Source organism: Bombina bombina, chromosome 8, assembly GCF_027579735.1.
Source record: "Bombina bombina isolate aBomBom1 chromosome 8, aBomBom1.pri, whole genome shotgun sequence".
Taxonomy (NCBI): Eukaryota; Metazoa; Chordata; class Amphibia; order Anura; family Bombinatoridae; genus Bombina; species Bombina bombina.
Genome location: NC_069506.1, coordinates 188,924,262 through 188,946,138, shown reverse-complemented (window position 1 = coordinate 188,946,138; position 21,877 = coordinate 188,924,262). Strand labels below are relative to the sequence as shown.

General features: G+C 37.0%; 1 protein-coding gene across 1 annotated transcript in view; it reads right to left on the bottom strand.

Annotated features, from left to right (window-relative positions):
- Positions 1-17,187, bottom strand: part of SNRNP70 (small nuclear ribonucleoprotein U1 subunit 70) — a 46,205-nt gene extending 29,018 nt beyond the window's left edge. The window contains exons 1-7 of the mRNA XM_053690792.1: positions 17,036-17,187; positions 11,373-11,528; positions 11,215-11,277; positions 10,828-10,882; positions 8,653-8,717; positions 3,212-3,274; positions 2,918-2,999 (exon numbers count right to left, since the gene is read on the bottom strand). Of these exons, the coding sequence (XP_053546767.1) occupies positions 2,918-2,999; positions 3,212-3,274; positions 8,653-8,717; positions 10,828-10,882; positions 11,215-11,277; positions 11,373-11,519 (475 nt within the window). The 5' untranslated portion in view covers positions 11,520-11,528; positions 17,036-17,187. The remainder of the gene's footprint in view (positions 1-2,917; positions 3,000-3,211; positions 3,275-8,652; positions 8,718-10,827; positions 10,883-11,214; positions 11,278-11,372; positions 11,529-17,035) is intronic.
- Between the last annotated feature and the right edge of the window lie 4,690 nt (positions 17,188-21,877).

Below are 21,877 nucleotides of genomic sequence, written 5' to 3'. Positions count from 1 at the left end.
GCAAACCCCATTAAAAGACTAGCTAGCAACATACAGGGTACGTCGCTGGTCATTAAGGGATTTAAAAAAAAAAGTTTCCAATTTACTTCTATTATCAAATTTACTATGTTCTCTAAATATTTGTTAAAAAAAACATGTAGGTAGGCTCAGAAGCATGCACGTGTCTGCAACACTATATAGCAGTAGTCTTAGAAGAATGTTATGCATTTGAAAAAACACTAGATGGCAGCAGTGTTTCCTGACTTGTAGTGCTAGACACATGCACACTACCTACTCGGGTATGCTCTTCAACAAAGGACCATGAAAATTAAACAAATTTTATAATTGGAAACTTTTTAATTTGTGTGATGTCTGAAACACAAATTAAAATTGTTGGGTTTCATGTCCTTTAAATCTAAAGCATAACTACATGTACACCCTCAACTAAGCTAGAGTTGGTCAAGTTTGAATACGGCTTTAAAGGACATTCTAGTATAAAAATAAAAATGCTCCATTTTTTTTTTTAAGTTTTTAAAGAGGTATTGAACTTTATTATATTTGTCACGTCTTTCCCTGTAAATTAAAAGGGACAGTTTATCCTAAAGATGCACCCCTTTAATTTGTTCTCAATTATCCATTTTACTTGGAGTGTATAAAATAGTTTTGACTGTGGTATCCGTACCTTTACTGAAAAGTTCCTATACTTATGTATAGGCTAGAAGAAAAGATGTGTAAACAAAGCCTGTATAAGTATTACACTCCCTGTGGAGGGTAGAAGAGATAAGCAATACAATGTTAACTGTTCTAAGTATTAGGCTTTGGTACACAGAAAAATATAATATAAAGAAGCATGTGGGTGTATAGAAAGTGATACAATAAAGCAATCTCAAGCTCAACCTAATTTAATGGGTTGTGGGTGCAAAGAACAAAACCAGCCATTTCTCATACATTTTATACTATGTAGCTAGTATAACAAGTTTTTGTAAACACATTAAGGGAAAAACAATTTTACTATACACTGTCCGTTGACTCGTCCGAATCTTTCGTAACAAGTATTTCGGGAAATTATTTACCAATATAAATTATTTGCTGCACTATTTAAACTTAAGTAAAGGTAAACTTTCATGAATGCTCGGTTTTTAAAAATACTATTAAAAAAAGGGGCACTTTGATTCAAAGTTTAGAAAGCAGCCATTTTGTTTATAAACACAGCCGGAGCAGCTTCCCCCACCTGCAGATCGTCTCTTCACAAGTCAGCAATGACTAATCCTGCTTCCTCCAATCACGGCTTTCCCCCCCAGGGGAATCATTGCCTGAGGCCATGGAGGAAGCCGGATTAGTCATTGCTGACGTGTGAAGAAAGGATCTCCGGGCAGGGGAAGCTGCTCCGGCTGTGAAGAGAAGGTACGTTTTTAATCAAATGGCTACTTTGTAAACTTGGATGAATAAAAGTGCCCCTGTTTTTAATAGTATTTTTAAAAACCGGGCTTTCATTCATCAAAGTTTACCTTCACTTCAGTTTTAAACTAAACGGATACTAAAATGTTTCTAAGCTACAGGTGAAAAAGTTCACCTGTAGCTTATACTTCGTAAGCACGCTGGAAAGCCACTCTAACCCGCTCCTCTTCTTCACAGAGACCCAGCTGAGTTAACAGGAGGCTTAGCATGGCGACTCCCAGGGCTTGCGCTAAAGGACCTTTTCCTTTAGTGGAGGCCCTAGGACAATGTGCACCAAGCCTCCTATTAACATGGCTGGGGCTCTGTGAAGAAGAGGAGCGGGTTAGCTAGGCTCTGAAGCATGCTAAAAGGTATTGAACGCCTTAAAAGCTAATTTAAAAGAAAATACTGATAAGTTTCATGTTTTCTTAAAACAATTTTGGTGTATTCATTCGGATATTTAATTTGTTAAAACTAAGAGCCGATTTTTGCATTCGGAACTAAAATGCCCAACTCTGAAAATGATATTTCACAGCTCACAGAGAGGCACACTTCAGAACCCTTAACATTCTACATAGCAACTGCTCAGATCAGTATAGTATACATCTCATTTACCAACACTACTGAAAGTTTTTATATAAAAATGTAACCGCCAATAAATTACTTCATTATGGTAAAACCCCTTTCCGTAACCTAATAATGAAAATAGACTTTACACTACTCCCAGAAGCAAACACCCTGCAAAATCCATAGCATTCACCCTTACATCACCACTGTAAAGTGGCTGCTTGATCAGCATAAGAGATCTTAAATATGTCCCTAATTGACAGCAAAGAACACGAGAACCGTGGACTGCAAGTCAATACACATTTAGTGACCAAAATTTGTTTAATATATATTCTATATGTTTTGCATGCAGATCACATATACACCACTAAGCACGGATACATTCAATGCATATTTAATAATGACTATTAATGTCCCTATAAAAAAAAAAAAAAAAAAATACTGTTTTGTCTATGCTAACCCGTGCCTTTACATAAAACAGAAAGCATATATGTCTGTATCCTGAGGGACAAGGGAGCATTTACTTTTTATGCTAGAATGAGCCTTTAACAATTTTAATTTTATGTACTTTGTGAAAATGTATTTACAAGCTAGCATGATTAAGAGTGTATTCTACCACTAATAAAAACCTATACTTTTGTACAGCTAAGTGACTGTATTCTACCAGATTAAGGACATAAAAAAGGAGTACATTTTTACCTAATGTAATTAAATTTTTGTATTCAGTCTCAGCTTTCAAACCTTTACCATTTTCATTAAAAAGTATAAGGTGTTGAGTGCAACTGAAGGATTAAAGGAATTCGGGTACCCACATGAATGCTTAAGTACTTACCTTCTGGATACAATAGCAGTTAAAATGAACTTTATCCCACATTTATTTATATAAAATGTTGAAAAAAATGCTTTAGTTGAAGAATAAATAAAGTTAACTTACAGTGCATGTCCCTTTCATGCTCATATTCAATGAAGGAATATCCACGGGGTTTTCCTGTCCTCTTGTTATATACCATATGAATCTTATCAAAAACAGAGAAAACATGATAAGTTACAAATTCTTCGGCTCTATACATGGATAAAGCAAGTCTTCTCTATTCAACAATTTACCATACTTTTCTACCTAAAGAATAAAAATAACTTTTAAAAACGGGTGCAATAGCCTATACAAAACATGGACAACTAAACATTTGCACAATATTTAGATCAGTAGGTGCCTCCATTTCATACATACCCGTTTAATAGGTCCATAGACTTCAAATTCTCGTCGCAGCTTGGATTCGGTTGTATCATAGTTCTAAAATTAAATAGATTAACGCAAAATTTAAAAAAGGGCTTACAGAATGGTGAAACAAATTCAGATTTACCTCGATGTAGTCTTGAAAAAATAAAATTTACAATTACAGAGAAATAGCTTCAGTCTTAAAGGAACAATTTACTCAAAAAAGGTCTCCCCTTTAATTCGATCCCAATGATCCACTGCTGGAGTGTACTAAATTGTTTACAAGTATTTCCATTAACCTTATATTGGCATTTGAAATAGTTTATTTAGCCTGTGGTATCCCCACCTATCCTGGAAGTTTCTGGCCGTAAAGGCCAAGTTGTGCAAACACAGCCAGCAGAAGAAATAAAACTCCCAGTGGGGTATAGAAGAGATAAAAGTATTACAATTTTGATTTTCCATTGCTCTCTCCAAGTATTGGTTAATAGTTTACGGACAGATCTAAGATAAAGAAGCATGTATATGAACACAATGTAATGAGATCTGATTATATCTACAAGCTCAACCCATTTTAGTATTATTTGATATACACAAATAAAGCTTAAAAAGCAAATCTCATACATCTTATACTCAGCAGATGGTAAAAAAAAGTAATTGGAAACACATTAAGGGAAAACAATTTTATAGTATACTGTCCCTTTAAGAACAAAAAAGACAGGGTGGATAAAAATCAATGATTTATTTTTTTTATTTAAAAAAGATTTTTTTTTATTTAAATCTGATTTTTTGGGATTTAAATCCGATTTGGGACAAGCACCGTCTCCAGCTCATTTTTTTGGCAAATATTGTCAATATCCAGTATCAGGGTCAAAACTTAAGTGCTGAGGAAGAGGAGTTAGCTATGACATGGGTATCCAGCAATCGTCCACCTGTAATGCCAACTATAGTAAACTTCAAAAGATAAGGGGGAACCATTCAAGAATTATAGGTTTGCTGAAGATATTTTAAAGAAAGTCACACCAGTGAACTGGAGGAAGTCAATTAAGCACTTGGATTTAGAGACTGTTCAAGTAATGATTTCACTTTTAACAGCAGTAGCTTCTTCTGCAGGCGTTGAAAGAATATTCTCTTCCTTTGGACTCATTCATTCTAAATTGAGAAATCGTTTGGGACCCGATAAAGCAGGAAAGCTTGTTTTTCTTTTACAGATTATGAACAAAGAAGAAGCTGAAGATGACGAGTGAGCTACAGAGGACAGTATTTAAGTTTTTCAAGTGTAGGCTGGGCTGACAGTCTAAGTTTCTTAAAATATATATATTTTGTTTAGCCAAATTAGTTAACAAACATGGATGTTTGTTTAAGCAAATAACATATGCTGTAATGTTGCTTTGAAGATAACCTTCATTTCCAATATGTTGATAGGAAGGGTCGCTTCCACTGGGCGCCAGGTACAATGGGCTCTCAGAAACCCAAACAGCGCCCCAGCCTGCAAACTTGCATCTGTTAAGATCTCCCAGTATGGACACAGGAAACACATGCCCTGGAGAATGGGTTCCTGAGACAGCCACCAAGAAAGGGACTCTGATCTCTGGATCCAAAGATTTCTTGAGACAGGTCTAAGTGATTCCCATTCCATTGGTTAAGCATACATAACTGTAGAGGTCTCAGATGAAAACGAGCAAAAAGGAATAGGGTCCAAATCTACCACCATAAGACCCACCACCTCCAAGCATTGACCCACCGAAGGCCGAGGAGTGGATTGTCGGCAGCCTCAAGCTTCTCCCTACATTGATCTGTGAGATATACGCATGCTGACAGAATCTATTATGTTCCCCAAAGTTCACTCATGCTGGGGGAGAGCTTTTTTCCAGATTTAATTTCCAGCCATGCGCTCAAAGATACCATAGTAACCTCTGTGTGAGATGCTGCTAAATGTAAAGAGGGTGCCGGAACCAAGATGTATTCCAAATATGCAGCCACAGCAATCCCCTGTATGACTACGGCAAGAAGGGCACCTAGAACTTTTTTTTAAAGCTCTTAGGAGTCGTGGCTAAACCAAAACAAGAGAGCTATGAACGGGTAATGCTTGTCCAGGAAAACAAAACTTAGGTACTGGTGATTGTCTCTGTGGATTGAAATGTGAAGGCATGCATCCTTCAGCTCTATGGTGGTCATGAATTGAGCCCCCTGCACAAGAGGAAGAATGGACCCAGATTGTATCTATTTTGAAGGAAGGTACCCTTAGGAATTGGTTGAGGCACTTCAGGTCTAAAAATGAAACATGGATACTGACTGAAAGATCTGCTACAAGGAAAGCACAAACAGCCGCAATAGTTGCAAATAAAAGCCGACTTTATTGAAAGTCTAAGTGAAGCCCAGGTACATACAAGCTCGGGAGGGAGCACAAAGAATGAAACGTCCGACGCGTTTCCTGACGAAGTGCCTCCGGGCAGGAAACGCGGACGTTTCATTCTTTGTGCTCCCTCCCGAGCTTGTATGTACCTGGGCTTCACTTAGACTTTCAATAAAGTCGGCTTTTATTTGCAACTATTGCGGCTGTTTGCGCTTTCCTTGTAGCGGATCTTTCCGTCAGTATCCAAGCTTCCTTTTCAAGAGACTGAGGAGTGTCTCTATTTCCGACTACAAGGAGCCTTTGCTCCTTGACATACAACGGACATAAGGTAATCTTTTGAATATACAAAGATACCGATTGATGAAGTATTTAACCGTCTACACTATTTACACTTCAAGTCAGTGGTTTTATGTTCTCTATTCATAAGTGGATTAGAGTTTTCTATACACAAGCAAGTTAGCACTTAACATTGTTACATTGTTTGGAGTATTACTTAAATCTGAACTATAACTACAGGATACTTTGTATTTAAGTGCAAAGCAATTAAGTCTGAGTGCGACCAACAGATCATTACTAAAAATTAAACAAAAGGTTCCCTCCATTTTGGTAACGATAAATAGAATCTCTTTCCCATCTCTACTTGGGGTACTGGGACAATAACTCCCATGGTTAGATTGTCCATACAGCATAGAAAAGCTGTTCTTTTTTCCGGTTTCTCCGAAAAGCCTTGAAAGTAGAAACCTGCCCTTTGGAGGGCAAGATCGGAAACCTATTTTGTAACCATGAGATATAATGCCCAGAACGCAAGGGGTCTTTGACAGACTGAGCACTAACTTCATAAAAACTGAGATATCCTGCCACTACTTGACCTGAGCAGACACCCAGGTTAGGGGCCAACCCTCCATGCTGCCTTGTTATAAGAGGGGTCGATTTCTTAGGTTGTTTTTTCTTGCACCAGCTAAGGTTAGGCTTCCATGTACTCCTGGGTGTTTCAGATTTAGATGTAGAAGTGCTCCTCTGTGTCTTGTGTCCCATAGGATGTCTCTTAGATTTAGGTCTTGTCCTGGGGCAGAAAAGCCTGCTTACCACCAGTGACCGTAGAAATGATAGAATACAGGCCTTGACCAAATAACTTTCCTTCAGTCTTCTCTTTAACAGCCAGGAATAGCTGGCGGGGATATCGCAGGTGTCTGGGTACCAGGACCTCCTGAATGAGACTGTGAAACAGAACTAAGGCATGAGCCACACAAATGGCACACTTCAATTTGCAGAGCATACATTTACTAAGATCAGAGGTGGAGTCCTTCATCATACCAATATAGTATAACGGAAGTTATTTAAAACTTAACAGTAGCCCTTAAACAAATACTTTGTTTGAGATGCCTCAAAACCTCCTGAGAAGTGCTCAACGCTGCTGATCCGGTGAAAGAGTAGAGTGTCACGCTGGACACACGAGAAAAAGATAGATGGGGAAAAAGAATGAAAACAGGCCTGCAACATCAGCACAAACTTCCGCTATCTAGCAACAGCATACTGTCAGAGAACCTAGAGAAAATGGTGTCTAACTCATTGCACACTTAACATGTGTAGGTGTCTCCAGAAAGCATATATGTACTGTCAAATAAGCGCCAATCTAGCACTTGCTGCATTTACCCGACTGGAATATGATCACTGGGTCAAAGTGACCATTTCAATCAAAAGGGCCCGGTGTGCCGATTCCCAAGTGCTCTATATCTCACATAGTGCCGACAACCTCTACCATAGTTCTTTTAGCTAACGGTATAAAATGAGAGACACTGTCCCTCATTTCTAGTTAAAGTTAATGTAAATTTTGATGCTAAAATGCCGTTTTTAAAAATTCTAATAAAAACAGGGGCACTTTAATTCATCAAAATTTACATTTCACTTGTGTTGTGAAAAAATATTTACCTTTTAGCTTCCCCCGGTCATTCTCCAATCACGCCCCCCCCCCCCCGGGGGGAATCATGATTGGAGGAAGCCGGATTCCTCATTTTAGACACAGGAAGAGGCTTTGCGACGGGCGGAGGAAGCTGGAGCGGCTGTCGAGTTTAAAAGCTAAGTATTTTTTCACAACACGAGTGAAATGTAAATTTATTAACTAAAATGCCCGTTTTAATCGAATTTTTAAAAACCAGGACACTTTAACATCAAAATTTACATTCACTTTAAGAATAATTATAGGTACCCCTTTCTATTCTGAGAGTTTGAGTACACATATAGCAGCATGTTTACTGTCCCCTACTCTTAGACAACAAGTCATGAGAAGGGAATGAAGGGTTACCAGATCTTACCCAGTTGATAGTCCTCTCAATACAGGCTGGTTTCCTGAAACACAAAGGGAAATCCGTATAACACTGTTTGACTTGAAGGGAAACTAGCTCAGGTACACTGGAAGGAGGCATGGGAACTTCCCTGCGACATCCAGTAGGTAACATACACCAAAACACTACTAAGAGAATTACACGGCTTACAACAGCTCACTTGCAGGAAACAACCCATTGAGGACAATAAAATCAGAATTTAGCAGAGCACCTCACTCTGCCACCCTCCATGAAACAAGGCAAAGAACTACTGGGTGGTTAAATAAAGTGGGAGGGATATTGAATGCTTCGTTTGGGGAGTTTGACTCCTCCTGGTGGCCAGGTGAAGTATTTCCTATAGTTTTTGAATGGATTTCATGGACTCTCTCTGCCATTAGAGACACACAAACAAAAAAAAAAAAACAACTTTATGTAAAGAATATTTACCGTGGGGTAGTAAAACACAAGAACAACGTATACTAATTACAAACACAAATGTACTTTACTTTAGTCACACTCATAAACCCTACTTTACATACGTAGTTACTCAAGCCCCACTAAGCTACCTTTTGCCTTCCCACCTCAGGAGGTGGGCACAGAGCAATAAATGACTAATAGTGGAAATTGCTACAGTAGACTTCTAAAAGCATGTTAAGTGTAGGCTTTGATTCTGAAGATCTCAAAATGATGTGTATAAAACTACTGTAGCAGCATACCAATGTTTTATACTACAAGAAAAAATAATATTATATATATATATAAATAAAACAATCACATACCACCCTGGCAACAAAAAGAGTTTTGAAAGCATCTCCTAGTGCATTCGGATCATTATGAGGATCCCCTAAGACAAAAAAGAAAGAAAAAATATAAGTTTTACATATTACTAACTAAAGAGAATATATGCTATACCCATATGAATAGTGTGTGCAGAGGTGTATAAACTGCTATATGAAGATATACATCTCGAAAATCCCAGGTGCCAAAGTCCCTAGATCGATCAAACACCTGTCAAAGTACCAAGTGTTGCCCCTTGAAAGAAGAGGAACAAAATGACTTTAAACCCACATTAGCAACTTTCTAATTTACTCCTAGTATAACTTTTCTTCATTCTCTTGCTATCTTTATTTAAAAAGCAGGAATGTAAAGCTAAACAGTAGGCCCATGTTTGGTTCAGAAACTGGGTTATGCTTGCTTATTAGTTTGCTAAATGTAGCCACCAATATGCAAGCGCTATCCAGTGATGAACATAAAATGGGCTAGCTCCTAAGCTTTAAATTCCTGCTTTTTAAATAAAGATAGCAAGAGAGGGAAGAAAAATTGATAGGAGTAAATTAGAAAGTTGTTTAAAATTGCATGCTCTATCTGAATGGAAAAAAAAATTGGGTTAGTATCCCTTTAACTAAATTCTTAAGCCAATTACTTCCTGCATCACTATTTTGTGTAACATTTATATCCTGCCTGTGAGATATGAAGGAACAAGCAATGGAGCATTCAGTGACTTGTGTCACACAGCAGCAGTATAAACAGAGACCTCTTTTCGCTGTCAGTTTGACACAGAATATAGAATATGATTTAAAATAAAGGGAATAAGGCTCATATTTACCACATAGCAGTATTTAAGTGATTGTAAACTAACAAATTAAAGGGACAGTCTACACCAGACTTTTTATTGTTTTAAAATATAATCCTTTTTACCCATTTCCTAGGTTTGCATAACCAACATTTATATTAATACACTTTTTACCTCTGATATCATCGTGTATCTAAATCTTTGCAAACTGCACCCTTATTTCAGTTCTTTTGACAGACTTGCATTTTAGTCAATCAGTGCTGACTCCTAGGTAACTCCCCGTGCATAAGCAGTGTTATCTATATGACACATGAACTAACACCCTCTAGAGGTGAAAACCTGTCAAAATCCATTCAGGTAATAGGGGCCTTCAAATTCTAAGAAATTAGCATATGAACCTACTAGATTTAGCTTTAACCTAAGAATACCAAGAGAACAAAGCAAAATTGGTGATAAAAGTAAATTGGAAAGTTGTTTAAAATGACATGCCATATCATGAAAGTTTATTTTGGACTAGACCAGACATCCTCAAACTTGGCCCTCCAGAGGTTTTGGAACTACATTTGCCACGATGCTCAACCAGCTGATATGCTGGCTGAGCAACATGGGAAATGTAGTTCCAAAACCTCTGGACGGCCAAGATTAAAGATGTCTGGACTAGACTGCCCTTTTAAAGGTCAGTATTAAATAATTCTTAAAAACAGGGGCCCTTAAATTCATCAATGTTTACAATGATTCATATTTTTTAAAATACCTTTGCGTTATGGTAAGCATAATGCCAATCCTCGCCCGCATCTGCTGCTTTCGTCAGCAGCTCAATTACTAATCTGGCTTCCTCCAATCATTGAGTTGCCTCTCAAGCTAGACCCCAAATGGGGCAATGCAACAATTGGAGGAAGCCATGTTTGTCATTGATCTGCTAAAGAAAGCAGCAGGTGCAGGCGGAGTATCGGCTTTATGTTAACCATAACGCAAAGGTAAGTATTTTAAAAAATAAGCATCATTGTAAACTTTAATGAATTAAAGTTAACCGGTTTTTAAGAGTATTATTTAATACTGGCCTTTAATTTGTTAAAGTTTACAAAATCACTTTAATTTGAATTCAATTACTAGATGCAAAAATTAACGTGTATACCCCTCATCCTTTTGAAATGTATTTTTTAGTACCATATCTTCACATCTTTGATGCTACACATTACAAAATGGGAGAGAGGCAAGTGGCTTATTGGCACCTGGGTTTGTCAAGCTGCCTTATGGCCTTGTCAGTAACCAGACTGAGTTTTTATACGAAATATAAAAGCATTAATAGATAAAACCTTAATACTAGTTCATTCAATGTCACATATAGGTAAAAACAATGTTCTCTATAAGCCAAACTTACATATTTTTAGTTCATTTTCAACATCTTGTTGTCTCCGTTCAATCTTTTCCCTTCTCTGAAAAGATATATAAAAAAAGTAGATAAAACACAAGACAAAGCACTCCTCTTAAAAACCTGTTCGAATAAAACAAAAAAGGTTATCCATCTCTTATGTAGTTAGGGATATAAAAGGAGCAACTCACTGGCATTATAATTAAAGCCCAGACAGATGTTATTTAGGTCTTTGTACAGCTGCATAAATCATGAACGTATTGAAGGGGGGGGGGGGGGGGGGGGGAATAGAATCAATAAAAAAATTTAAGAAAATAAGTATAACTGTACGATAGTTCTGTTCCCTTATCTGATCTGACATTTAGTTTTATTCACACAATATTTAGAGACAATTACCTTCCTTTCCAATCGCTCCTCACGTGTCTCCGCTCTAGTTGGAGGTGGTGCATCTCGAGGGTCCTACATATGTGAAACAAACATAATACAATCATGTAAAATTCTGTTACGAATACATGAATACTTTAGCAAATTTATTCACAAAATAAATTCCTCACCTCAAATTCACGAATATAAGGAGCAATTCCACAGTATGGTTGGTTGTGGTGTTTTTCATGTGGCAATTTCTCCAAAGGTGGAAGGTAAGGGACAGGATCTCTTGGGGCAAATAATGCCAGCAAGTTTGGTGGCAGAAACTGCGTCATTTCGAACCACTTGTTAGAGATGGGGGGGGAGAAGAGAAAAAGTTTTGTTTCAAAATGTAACATTAAACTTAGCAGAATACCGAAACATATTTTGAGAAAAAAAAAAAAACACACACGTCATAGCAGCTATTCTAATCAATTTAAAGTGATAGTAAATCCTAGCATTTTTTCAAACACTAGAATTTACCAGTGCAACAAATAAAGGGGACTTTCAGTCATAAAGTATAAAATACTTCATGCTCAAAGTTCCTTTGTCTGCAGCATACGCCGCAATGAGCGCCTCAGGCAGAACATTATTTTGCAATGAGGTGATCTTAGTCAATATGTGTGCTAGTTATCCGGCATAATGCCAACTGGCCCACACGGCTATTGGCTAAGAGGTGGAAATTTCACCTCAATGAAAAATAGCATTCTGCTGCGGGCGGCCTGAGGTGCTCAGCGAAGCCTTCAGACAAATAAAGGAACTTTAAAGGGACAGTCTAGGCCAAAATAAACTTTCATGATTCAGATAGAGCATGTAATTTTAAACAATTTTCCAATTTACTTTTATCACCAATTTTGCTTTGTTCTCTTGGTATTCTTAGTTGAAAGCTTAACCTAGGAGATTCATATGCTAATTTCTTAGACCTTGAAGCCCACCTCTTTCAGATTGCATTTTAACAGTTTTTCACCACTAGAGGGTGTTAGGTCACGTATTTCATATAGATAACACTGTGCTCGTGCACGAGAAGTTATCTGTGAACAGGCACTGATTGGCTAGACTGCAAGTCTGTCAAAAGAACTAAAAAAAAGGCAGTTTGCAGAGGCTTAGATACAAGATAATCACAGAGGTTAAAAGTAAATTATTATAACTGTGTTGGTTATGCAAAACTGGGAAATGGATAATAAAGGGATTATCTATCTTTTAAATCAATAACAATTCTGGTGTAGACTGTCCCTTTAAGCACAAAGTATTTTATACTTCATGCCGTCTACAAATAAGTGAATTCTGCCTACCACACTGTAAGCAATATAATAAAGTGGTCGTCCATTTACATGTTATTTTCAGGGTAATCCTAGCTATGAATACATCCTTATGGCTAGCATTGTTCAAATGTTTATTTTGATTTTAAAGATAATGAAGATAATACAAGGACATTTTAAACTGCTCTCTTAGCAGCAACAAAAATGTTAATGTCCCTTTATGCTCCAGCTATACATGGGTAAGCACTCACCGTTATCAAAAAAGCTTTATAAGGGAGGTAAACTAAAACTCTAATTTTCCAGGCACCTGGGCACCCATGGCAAATTTATATAAAAACAAAAAAAGTGCCTGGTTTAAGAAGCCCTTAGCTATGGCCATACTACCCTGTTCAATTCTGCAGACAGACTGACCCTCTCCCTTTAGACTGCACCTCAGAACTACAATTACCAGTATGCTTCACCAAGGGTCATAGTTAAAGGGACACTGAACCCAATTTTTTTCTTTCGTAATTCAGCTAAAGCATGCAATTTTAAGCAACTTTCTAATTTACACCTAGCATCAATTTTTCTTCGTTCTCTTGCTTTCTTTATTTGAAAAAGATAGCATCTAATTAGGGTTGCACCAATACCGATACTAGCATAGGTATCGGTGCCGATACCAAGTATTTGCATGAGTACTTGTACTCATGCAAATGCACAAACCGATACCTGCACTTCCTACCCATACTCAAACTGTATGTTCCCATTTCATTTTAAGCTGTAGTGGTTCACTTCTGTTCTTCCAATACAAATTGCTGTTGTATTGTATTATTGTAAGAGATCACTGTACCTTGTTCAGACAAACCCCTGAAGTACTGGGTAGTTAAAGGGACAGTCTACACCAGAATTGTTATTTTAAAAGATAGATAATCCTTTTATTACCCATTTCCCAGTTTTGCATAACCAACACAGTTATAATAATATACTTTTAACCTCTGTGATTATTTTGTATCTAAGCCTCTGCAAACTGCCCCTTTTTTCAGTTCTTTTGACAGACTTGCAGTCTAGCCAATCAGTGCCTGCTCCCAGATTACTTCACGCGCACGAGCACAGTGTTATCTATATGAAATATGTGAACTAACCCTCTAGTGGTGAAAAACTGTTAAAATGCAATCTGAAAGAGGTGGGCTTCAAGGTCTAAGAAATTAGCATATGAACCTCCTAGGTAAAGCTTTCAACTAAGAACACCAAGAGAACAAAGCAAAATTGGTGATAAAAGTAAATTGGAAAATTGTTTAAAATTACATGCTCTATCTGAATCATGAAAGTTTATTTTGGCCTAGACTGTCCCTTTAATAAACTGAGATTTCAAGCTCTGGCTAAAATGGCCCAAAATGATATTTCTGCCCCATGCAAACAAACAATAGCAAACAACATTACTGATAGCAGAAACAGACGTATAGCTGAACATACAGAGATGCTTCTGTTCCTTAAAAAGAACTTGTTTTTATTATAATTGCTATATTTCCTGCTATACTGCTAGTTCTTCTCTTGCACAATTATGCTCAAAACATACTGTACTCTAAGGAACATCCTAAGCTTATATAATTGCAGGAAGAGTGTTCATAGAAAAAATTAAGTTAAATCCTATGAACACACATCTTACAATAGTAGGACTAGATTTAGATTGCATTTGATATATAAGCTTTACCAATGCTCTGTTCACATTTCCAACTCAATAGACTTTAATAGAGTTGCACATGCAATGAGCATTGGTAAAGCTTACCAGTCAAATGTAAGCTAGCTCATAGTGTTGTTCCCCATGTTTAAACAGTGCACTGGTATATTTTTTACTGCATTGCATTTTTGGTTGGTTGTGATATTACATTTGTTATTTATTGTTGTTATGAATATATTTGAATGTAATATTTTTATTTATAAACGCGTTCTGTGAAATTTCTTCAAGTTTTTAGAACTTTGTGACAACAAGCAAATAAAACTGTTTTATTATTTCATAATATCTTTTGAGTTTCAGTTCTTCATAATTATAAAGAAGCTATCTTAAAGGGACAGTCAAGTCCAAAAAAAACTTTCATTTTTCAAATAGGGCATGTAATTTTAAACAACTTTCCAATTTACTTTTATCAACAATTTTGCTTTGTTCTTTTGGTATTCTAGTTGAAAGCAAACCTAGGAAGGCTCATAATTTTTAAGCCCTTGAAGGCCGCCTCTTTTTTATTAGCTTTTCACAGCAGGGGAGACCTACCTAGTTCATGTCAGCCATATAGATAATATTGTAATCACGCCCGTGGCTAGTGGCAGACACTGCACTAATTGGCTAAAATGCAAGTCAATAGATAATAACTAAAAGTCATGTGATTAGGGGCGGTCAGAAGATGCTTAGATACCAGTTAGTCACAGAAGTAAAAACTGTATTAATATAACCGTGTTGGTTATGCAAAACTGGGGAATGGGTAATAAAGGGATTATCTATATTTTTAAACAACAAATTCTGATGTTGACTGTCCCTTTAAATCATTAGTCTGTATTGTGCTTGGGACACTGTCACATGACATTAAAAAAGTATCGGTAATTGGTATCGGCAAGTATTTTTATAAAAGTATTGGTACTTGTTCAGAACCATGGAAAGCACTTGTTTATTGGTGGGTGAATTTATCCACCAATCAGCAAGAACAACCCAGTTTGTTCACCAAAAATGGGCCGGCATCTAAACTTGCATTTAAAACAAAGATACCAAGAGAATGAAGACAATTTGATAATAGGAGTCAATTGGAAAGTTGCTTAAAATTGCATGTTCTATCTGAATTACAAAAGAAAAAAATTTGGGTTCAGTGACCCTTTAAAGGGCGAGTCAAGCCAAAATTAAACTCATGATTCAGATAGGGCATGCAAATATATCTCACACATACATACATCTATATAAACATATGACTTGCAGGTCAGATTCTGTACAGCTTAATGCATTTTTAATGAAAAATGTATGCTTAACCGTTATTTTTTTAAAAAATTGCCATTAAAATCGCAACATTTCATGGCCAAAATCACAATATTTATTTTTTCATGTTTTTTTTTATGGATAGGAAAGACAAAATTAAACTTGCATGATTCAGATACAGCATGTAATGTTAAAACACTTAAATTGACTTCTATTTTCAAGTGTGCTTTGCTCTCTTTGTATCACTTGTTGAAAAATTTAAAAATCCTACACTAGTTAGTGCTAGTAATATTTAAAATGGTAAGAGTCATGCTGCTATTCTGAACATAACTTTTAGAATGAAATGTATCTTGAGTTTAAAGTGACCTACCACCTACAAAATAAATGTTTTAAAAACAAAGTAACAGTAATTTTGTTACCAAACTTAGCAAGATTTTGCAGTACAGGAACATGACCCTTTAAAACCTTATATTTTGATTAGGTCGAATTAGGACAGCTATAAATGAGTGATCAAACAATCACTGTAGAATGCAGCAAGTTTGAACTTCTGTCTAGAGAATCCGTGGCTAACTGGCAGACCACTGGTTATACATGTGGCCCTCTGCGCTAGTTTTTGTCCCCCCAGATAAGAAATAAGTGTGCCATTGTTATTGAGAACCAGGGAAAATGTAACTAAAAATGTGTTCTTTGTGGTTACCATAACTAAAAACATATGGAAGGAAAGACGTCTGACACCAAGTACCCTGCAAGCATACCTAAAATCTATACCTGTGCCTCTGGATTTTTCTAGGAAATATTTAATAGACATAAATTTATATGCAGCCAATAAGGCATTTAAAATATGCATCTTATGTCCGGAAGCATTATAAAGTTAGCCATAACTAGCCTAGAGTACACACTTCCAATTCTCGCAAAAAGCAACAATTTTCAAGATACATTCATTTTACAGATAAAAGGGACCAATACAGCAAACACAATTGCAGGGTCACTGGGGTTAAAAGCACATGATCTGGCAAATTAGGAAAGGTAGTTTTCCATTATAATAGCCCTTTAATATATATGTGTGTGTGTTTTATACCACTTCTGGAGTATATTTAATACAGGTAGTTTATGAATATACATTTTGTATTTTAGTCATCTGTAAATTCGAAATTCAGTAGTTGCCAAATACGGCTTCTATTAAATGTAATAGGTACAACGCAGTCAATTCATGGCTGGCAATACACGGGCCTTACAACATTGAACTCCGCTTTTATATGGTGGATACTTAAGCAATCCACATAGCCAGCTATGTTTTAATATTTGCCCTATTGATTTCCCCGTGTATAGCAGCCACCTCTTTCACACACCTACATGCCCTAATAAAAATAAGCTACAGAGAACAGGCCGCGTGGTTCGCAGTATTCTCTGATTGTCGTCACAAACTTCCTTTTCATTCATCGTGCAAATGCCTAATGCAGACAAGCAAACACAAAACGTGTTTGTTGCTTCACGGCCCAGAGGCCTAAATAGCTCATTGTAACGAAGACCTTCCATAAAACGCAAAGCTTTGGGTTTAACCTAAATAAAACAAATATAACGCACAGCTTTTTATGCTCACACATTTAAACAAACTTACCGAGGCGGTGTCCGCCGGTTACAGTACCGCAAGCCGCTCAGATAATTCAGAAATCTCTCACCACCGCCAGATACACTAAACCGTGTCGCATGTGAACAGGCCGCAAACAACGAAAAAAAGGTCTGGAATCCCTCCGCCGCCTTAACATTGCCTGCATTATCCCGCTCCCTGCAAGCCACGCCCACTATTGGAACTATAATTTAGTTTAACATCTGTATTGCTCCGCCTGATTCTTTGAATCAATAGAAATAGTCCGCCTTTCACACGATTGGAAATTGTTATATTACTTACAGTTGAGGTAATACGTATGACAACGTTTTTATAGAGAATACAAAAACATTTTTGTTTCTAAGGTAAAGAAATGTAACTAAGAACACTTTACTTTTAGGTCTTAGGCTAATAAGGTCACTTATGTAGAAAATGCGTTTTAGAGAGTTGGTAAACGAACTGAACTGCATCAAATAGTTAATTACGTGTAATAAAAAAATTACAATATACGTCTGATTATTTTACGTTACACTTTGATTTCACTTCAGTGAAGCTATGATTCAGATTCATTCTGCATTGCAACGTTCTACTCGGTGATTGCCTTATCAGTGTGGAGCTTATTTTTTACGTCACTGATTGGCCACAGCATAGGACATAAGACAATAATTCAAAGTCAGTTATTTAAACTTTCATGATTCAGACTGGCCATTTAAATGTAAGACAATTTTATATTCACTTCTATTATCAAATTTACTTGGTTTTCTTGGCATCCTGTGTTGAAAAGCAAACGAACATATGCTCAGCAGAAATTCACTTGTGGAAACTAGCTTTTGATCTGTAGCTAAACACATATTCCTTTTGTCATTGGCTTACCAGGTTTGTTCAGCTAGTTCCCAGTTGAGAGAGAATTTGCAACATTTACATTTTAATGAAACATTTCGGGGTATTACCCTCTTCGTCAGACATACAAATAATGTTATTTTGTATGTCTGACGAAGGGGGGTAATACCCCGAAACGTTACATTAAAAGGTGACAAAGAAATTCCTGGTGAGTGCATCCTTCCTTCTATCAGCTTTATATATATATATATATATATATATATATATAGATAGATAGATAGATAGATAGATAGATAGATAGATAGATAGATAGATAGAGCAAAGGGTAAAGCACTCCAGGTAAGAAATTGCAAGGTTTGTTCCGCCTGTAGTGCCCAGGGTGCACTCCAAATTGTAATACAGTATCAAAGAAAGAAGGCACTCACTGGGTCTTATCCGTCCATAATACTTTTAAGTCGTGACGTTTCGGGGTTAACCCCGTTTTCAAACACACATACATAACCAAACAGTGTACTCACCCAATGTATAGAAACCCTTCATATCCCAAGGCGGCGCTGACAACAGCGTTACTGGAAGTAGATCCTCCCCCTGAAGGTTGCGTTACATAATGTCCGTAACTATGGCAACCGGACGCTAGTCAGCAGCGCCTAGAAAAGAAAGTAACAAGTGACAACAATATGGCAAGATATCACAATTGACATAATAAGTAGATATATACAAAACAAAATCTATACAATGCCCTGCAGGAAATTCAATATGCAGCCTATGTGTAAGGGTCATAGCAATTATTATTATTCTTTATTTATAAAGCGCCAACAGATTCCGCAGCACTGCCCATGGGTACAAGAATAACAGTACAATGGAGAAACAATACGATAAAAGACAAAATTTTACAGACAAAATACAGGGGGAACTGAGGGCCCTATTCCCGTGGGAACTTACAATCTAGATGATAGCAATCTATGGTTACGGCAAAGCACTACTATTGTGCATGTACAAAGATTTCTAGCAGCTGTGCGTTCTATGCAGTATTTATGCGAACTACATTATCCTGTCTTAGTCAGGATACAAATATGCCCTGTAGTGCTGTATTGATAATAATATAAATGATACTCTAGGGTAAATCAGATAGAAAGGGCGCTACATATACTATATAGAGAACAAATTAATTCTTTAAAAAACAAATTATTTAAAAAACAAATGAATTATTTAAATTACTCAAAGAGAAATTGGTTACAAAAAACAGTGCCAATCTAAATGTACGTTCAGTCCCTGTGGTGTCATGGTCCCCAGAGTGTATGTCCATCTAGCTTCTCGCTGCAGTAGAAGCTTTCCTCTGTCCCCTCCTCGTGTTAGAGGAGGTATGTGGTCTATAATTATGTTCTTGAGATCTCGTGTACTATGTTTTGCTTGGGCGAAGTGCCTCGCCACTGGCTGGTCGGAGTCACCCTTGTCTATTGCTTTTCTAATTGCAGATCGGTGATTTGCCATCCTCGTCCTGAGATCGTCAACAGTCTTACCTACATAAAATAGACCACAAATGCAGTTGAGCAGATATACAATGAATTTGGTCGTACATGTGACCCTATATTTTATAGGAAATTTCTTTGTGCCATATGGATGATTAAAGCTGTTCCCTGTTGTTAGTCCACCACATGTGGTACAGCCCAGGCATCTGTAACATCCCGGTTTGTTTTGTAACCAAGTGTCTTTAATATAACAATTCCTAGGATCAGTTTTAATTAATTGATCTCTCAAGGAATGTGCTGTACGGTATCCCACTCTAGGTGGATCAGTATTCTGCAAGGGTAATTCTTTATCAGTAGTTAACAAAGTCCAATTATCTCTCATGTTCTTAATGAGATCATTTTTCCCCAGGTAACGGTGGTAGTAAAAGTCATTATATTGTCATCCTTTGAGTATTCCCTTGATTTCAGCGCTTCCTCTTGTGTGAGGTGTAGAATCTGTTCTTTACATTCTTTCAATAATCCCTTCTGGTAGCCCCTTGCGGCCAATTTATTTTCCATTTCCAATAGTTGTTTATTCTTCAAATTGGAGTCTGTGTTGTTTCTGATCATTCTTTTGTACTGGGGAATTGGTAATGCTCTTTTCAAACTGGGAGGGTGGCAGCTTGTAGCATGCAATAATGAGTTTTTATCTGTGGTCTTTGTATATAATATAGTACAGATCTTGTTCTTTTCTTTGTATATCCTAATATCTAAGAAGTCCACAGTATTCCTATCGTACGATAATTTGAATTTCACTGTTGGATGTATGTCATTCAAATCCTCTGTCCATTTTTGAAGTCCATTCTATGTTCCCGTCCACAATAGGAACAGATCGTTGCTGTATCTACGAAACAGTATTATTCTCTCATCCTGAAATAGGTTAGTGCCTATAGTCTCCAATTCCGCCATAAACAGATTTGCGTAGGCTGGGGCCACATTGGCCCCTAAGCGTACCAGCAATCTGCAGATAGTAATCTCTCTCAAAGCGGATATAATTTAATTCTAGGCAAACTCTGAGAAGTTCTATTAATACATCATTGGCGGGCCCTGTGTAAGGATGTCTTGTCAGATGATTCTTTACGGCCCTAATGCCCTCTTCGTGGGGGATAACGGTATACAATGATGTAACATCCAGTGTAGCCAATATTACTTCTTCATCTATTTCTGGCTGTTTCCGTAAGAGCTGTATCATGCTAGTAGAGTCTAGGAGAAATGAAGCAGTATTGCGTACTAAGGGCTGTAGTATCCTGTCCCAGGGTGCACTCCAAATTGTAATACAGTATCAAAGAAAGAAGGCACTCACTGGGTCTTATCCGTCCATAATACTTTTAATTCGTGACATTTCGGGGTTACCTCCGTTTTCAAACACACATACATAACCAAACAGTGTACTCACCCAATATATAGAAACCCTTCATATCCCAAGGCGGCGCTACCAACGGCGTTACCGGAAGTAGATCCTCCCCCTGAAGGTTGCGTTACGTAATGTCCGTAACTATGGCAACCGGACGCTAGTCAGCAGCGCCTAGAAAAGAAAATTTCTCTTTGAGTAATTTAAATAATTCATTTGTTTTTTAAATAATTAGTTTTTTAAATAATTCATTGTTCTCTATATAGTATATGTAGCGCCATTTCTATCTGGTTAACCCTAGAGTATCATTTATATTATTATCAATACAGCACTACAGGGCATATTTGTATCCTGACTAAGACAGCATAATGTAGTTTGCATAAATACTGCATAGAAAGCACAGATGCTAGAAATCTTTGTACATGCACAATAGTAGTGCTTTGCCGTAACCATAGATTGCTATGACCCTTACACATAGGCTGCATATTGAATTTCCTGCAGGGCATTGTATAGATTTCGTTTTGTATATATCTATTTATTATGTCAATTGTGATATCTTGCCATATTGTTGTCACTTGTTACTTTCTTTTCTAGGTGCTGCTGACTAGCGTCCGGTTGCCATAGTTACGGCCATTACGTAACGTAACCTTCAGGGGGAGGATCTACTTCCGGTAACGTCGTCGGCAGCGCCGCCTTGGCATATGAAGGGTTTCTATATATTGGGTGAGTACACTGTTTGGTTATGTATGTGTGTTTGAAAACGGTGGTAACCCCGAAACGTCACAAATTAAAAGTATTATGAACTGATAAGACCCAGTGAATGCCTTCTTTCTTTGATACTATATATATATATATGTATTATTATTTTTTAAGGGTTAGACATTCAGCCTTGTGCAAAAAAAAATACATATTTTACATATTTTCTTTATGCACTTTTATGTTCTTTAATTGCTGATTTACACTATAATTTTTAAGACACTGGTATGCAAAATGTTTAAGAAAAAAATGGTAATGCAGCCTTTGGGTTGTTTTTTTTTTCCCAGTGCTGAGTTTGGTACCATATGAATCCTCTGGGTGCTGATATCCAAGTTTACCAGGGCATTAACTGGTAGGTATATTCAGTGCAGGGATTCTACCTACCATTCAGTATGCACT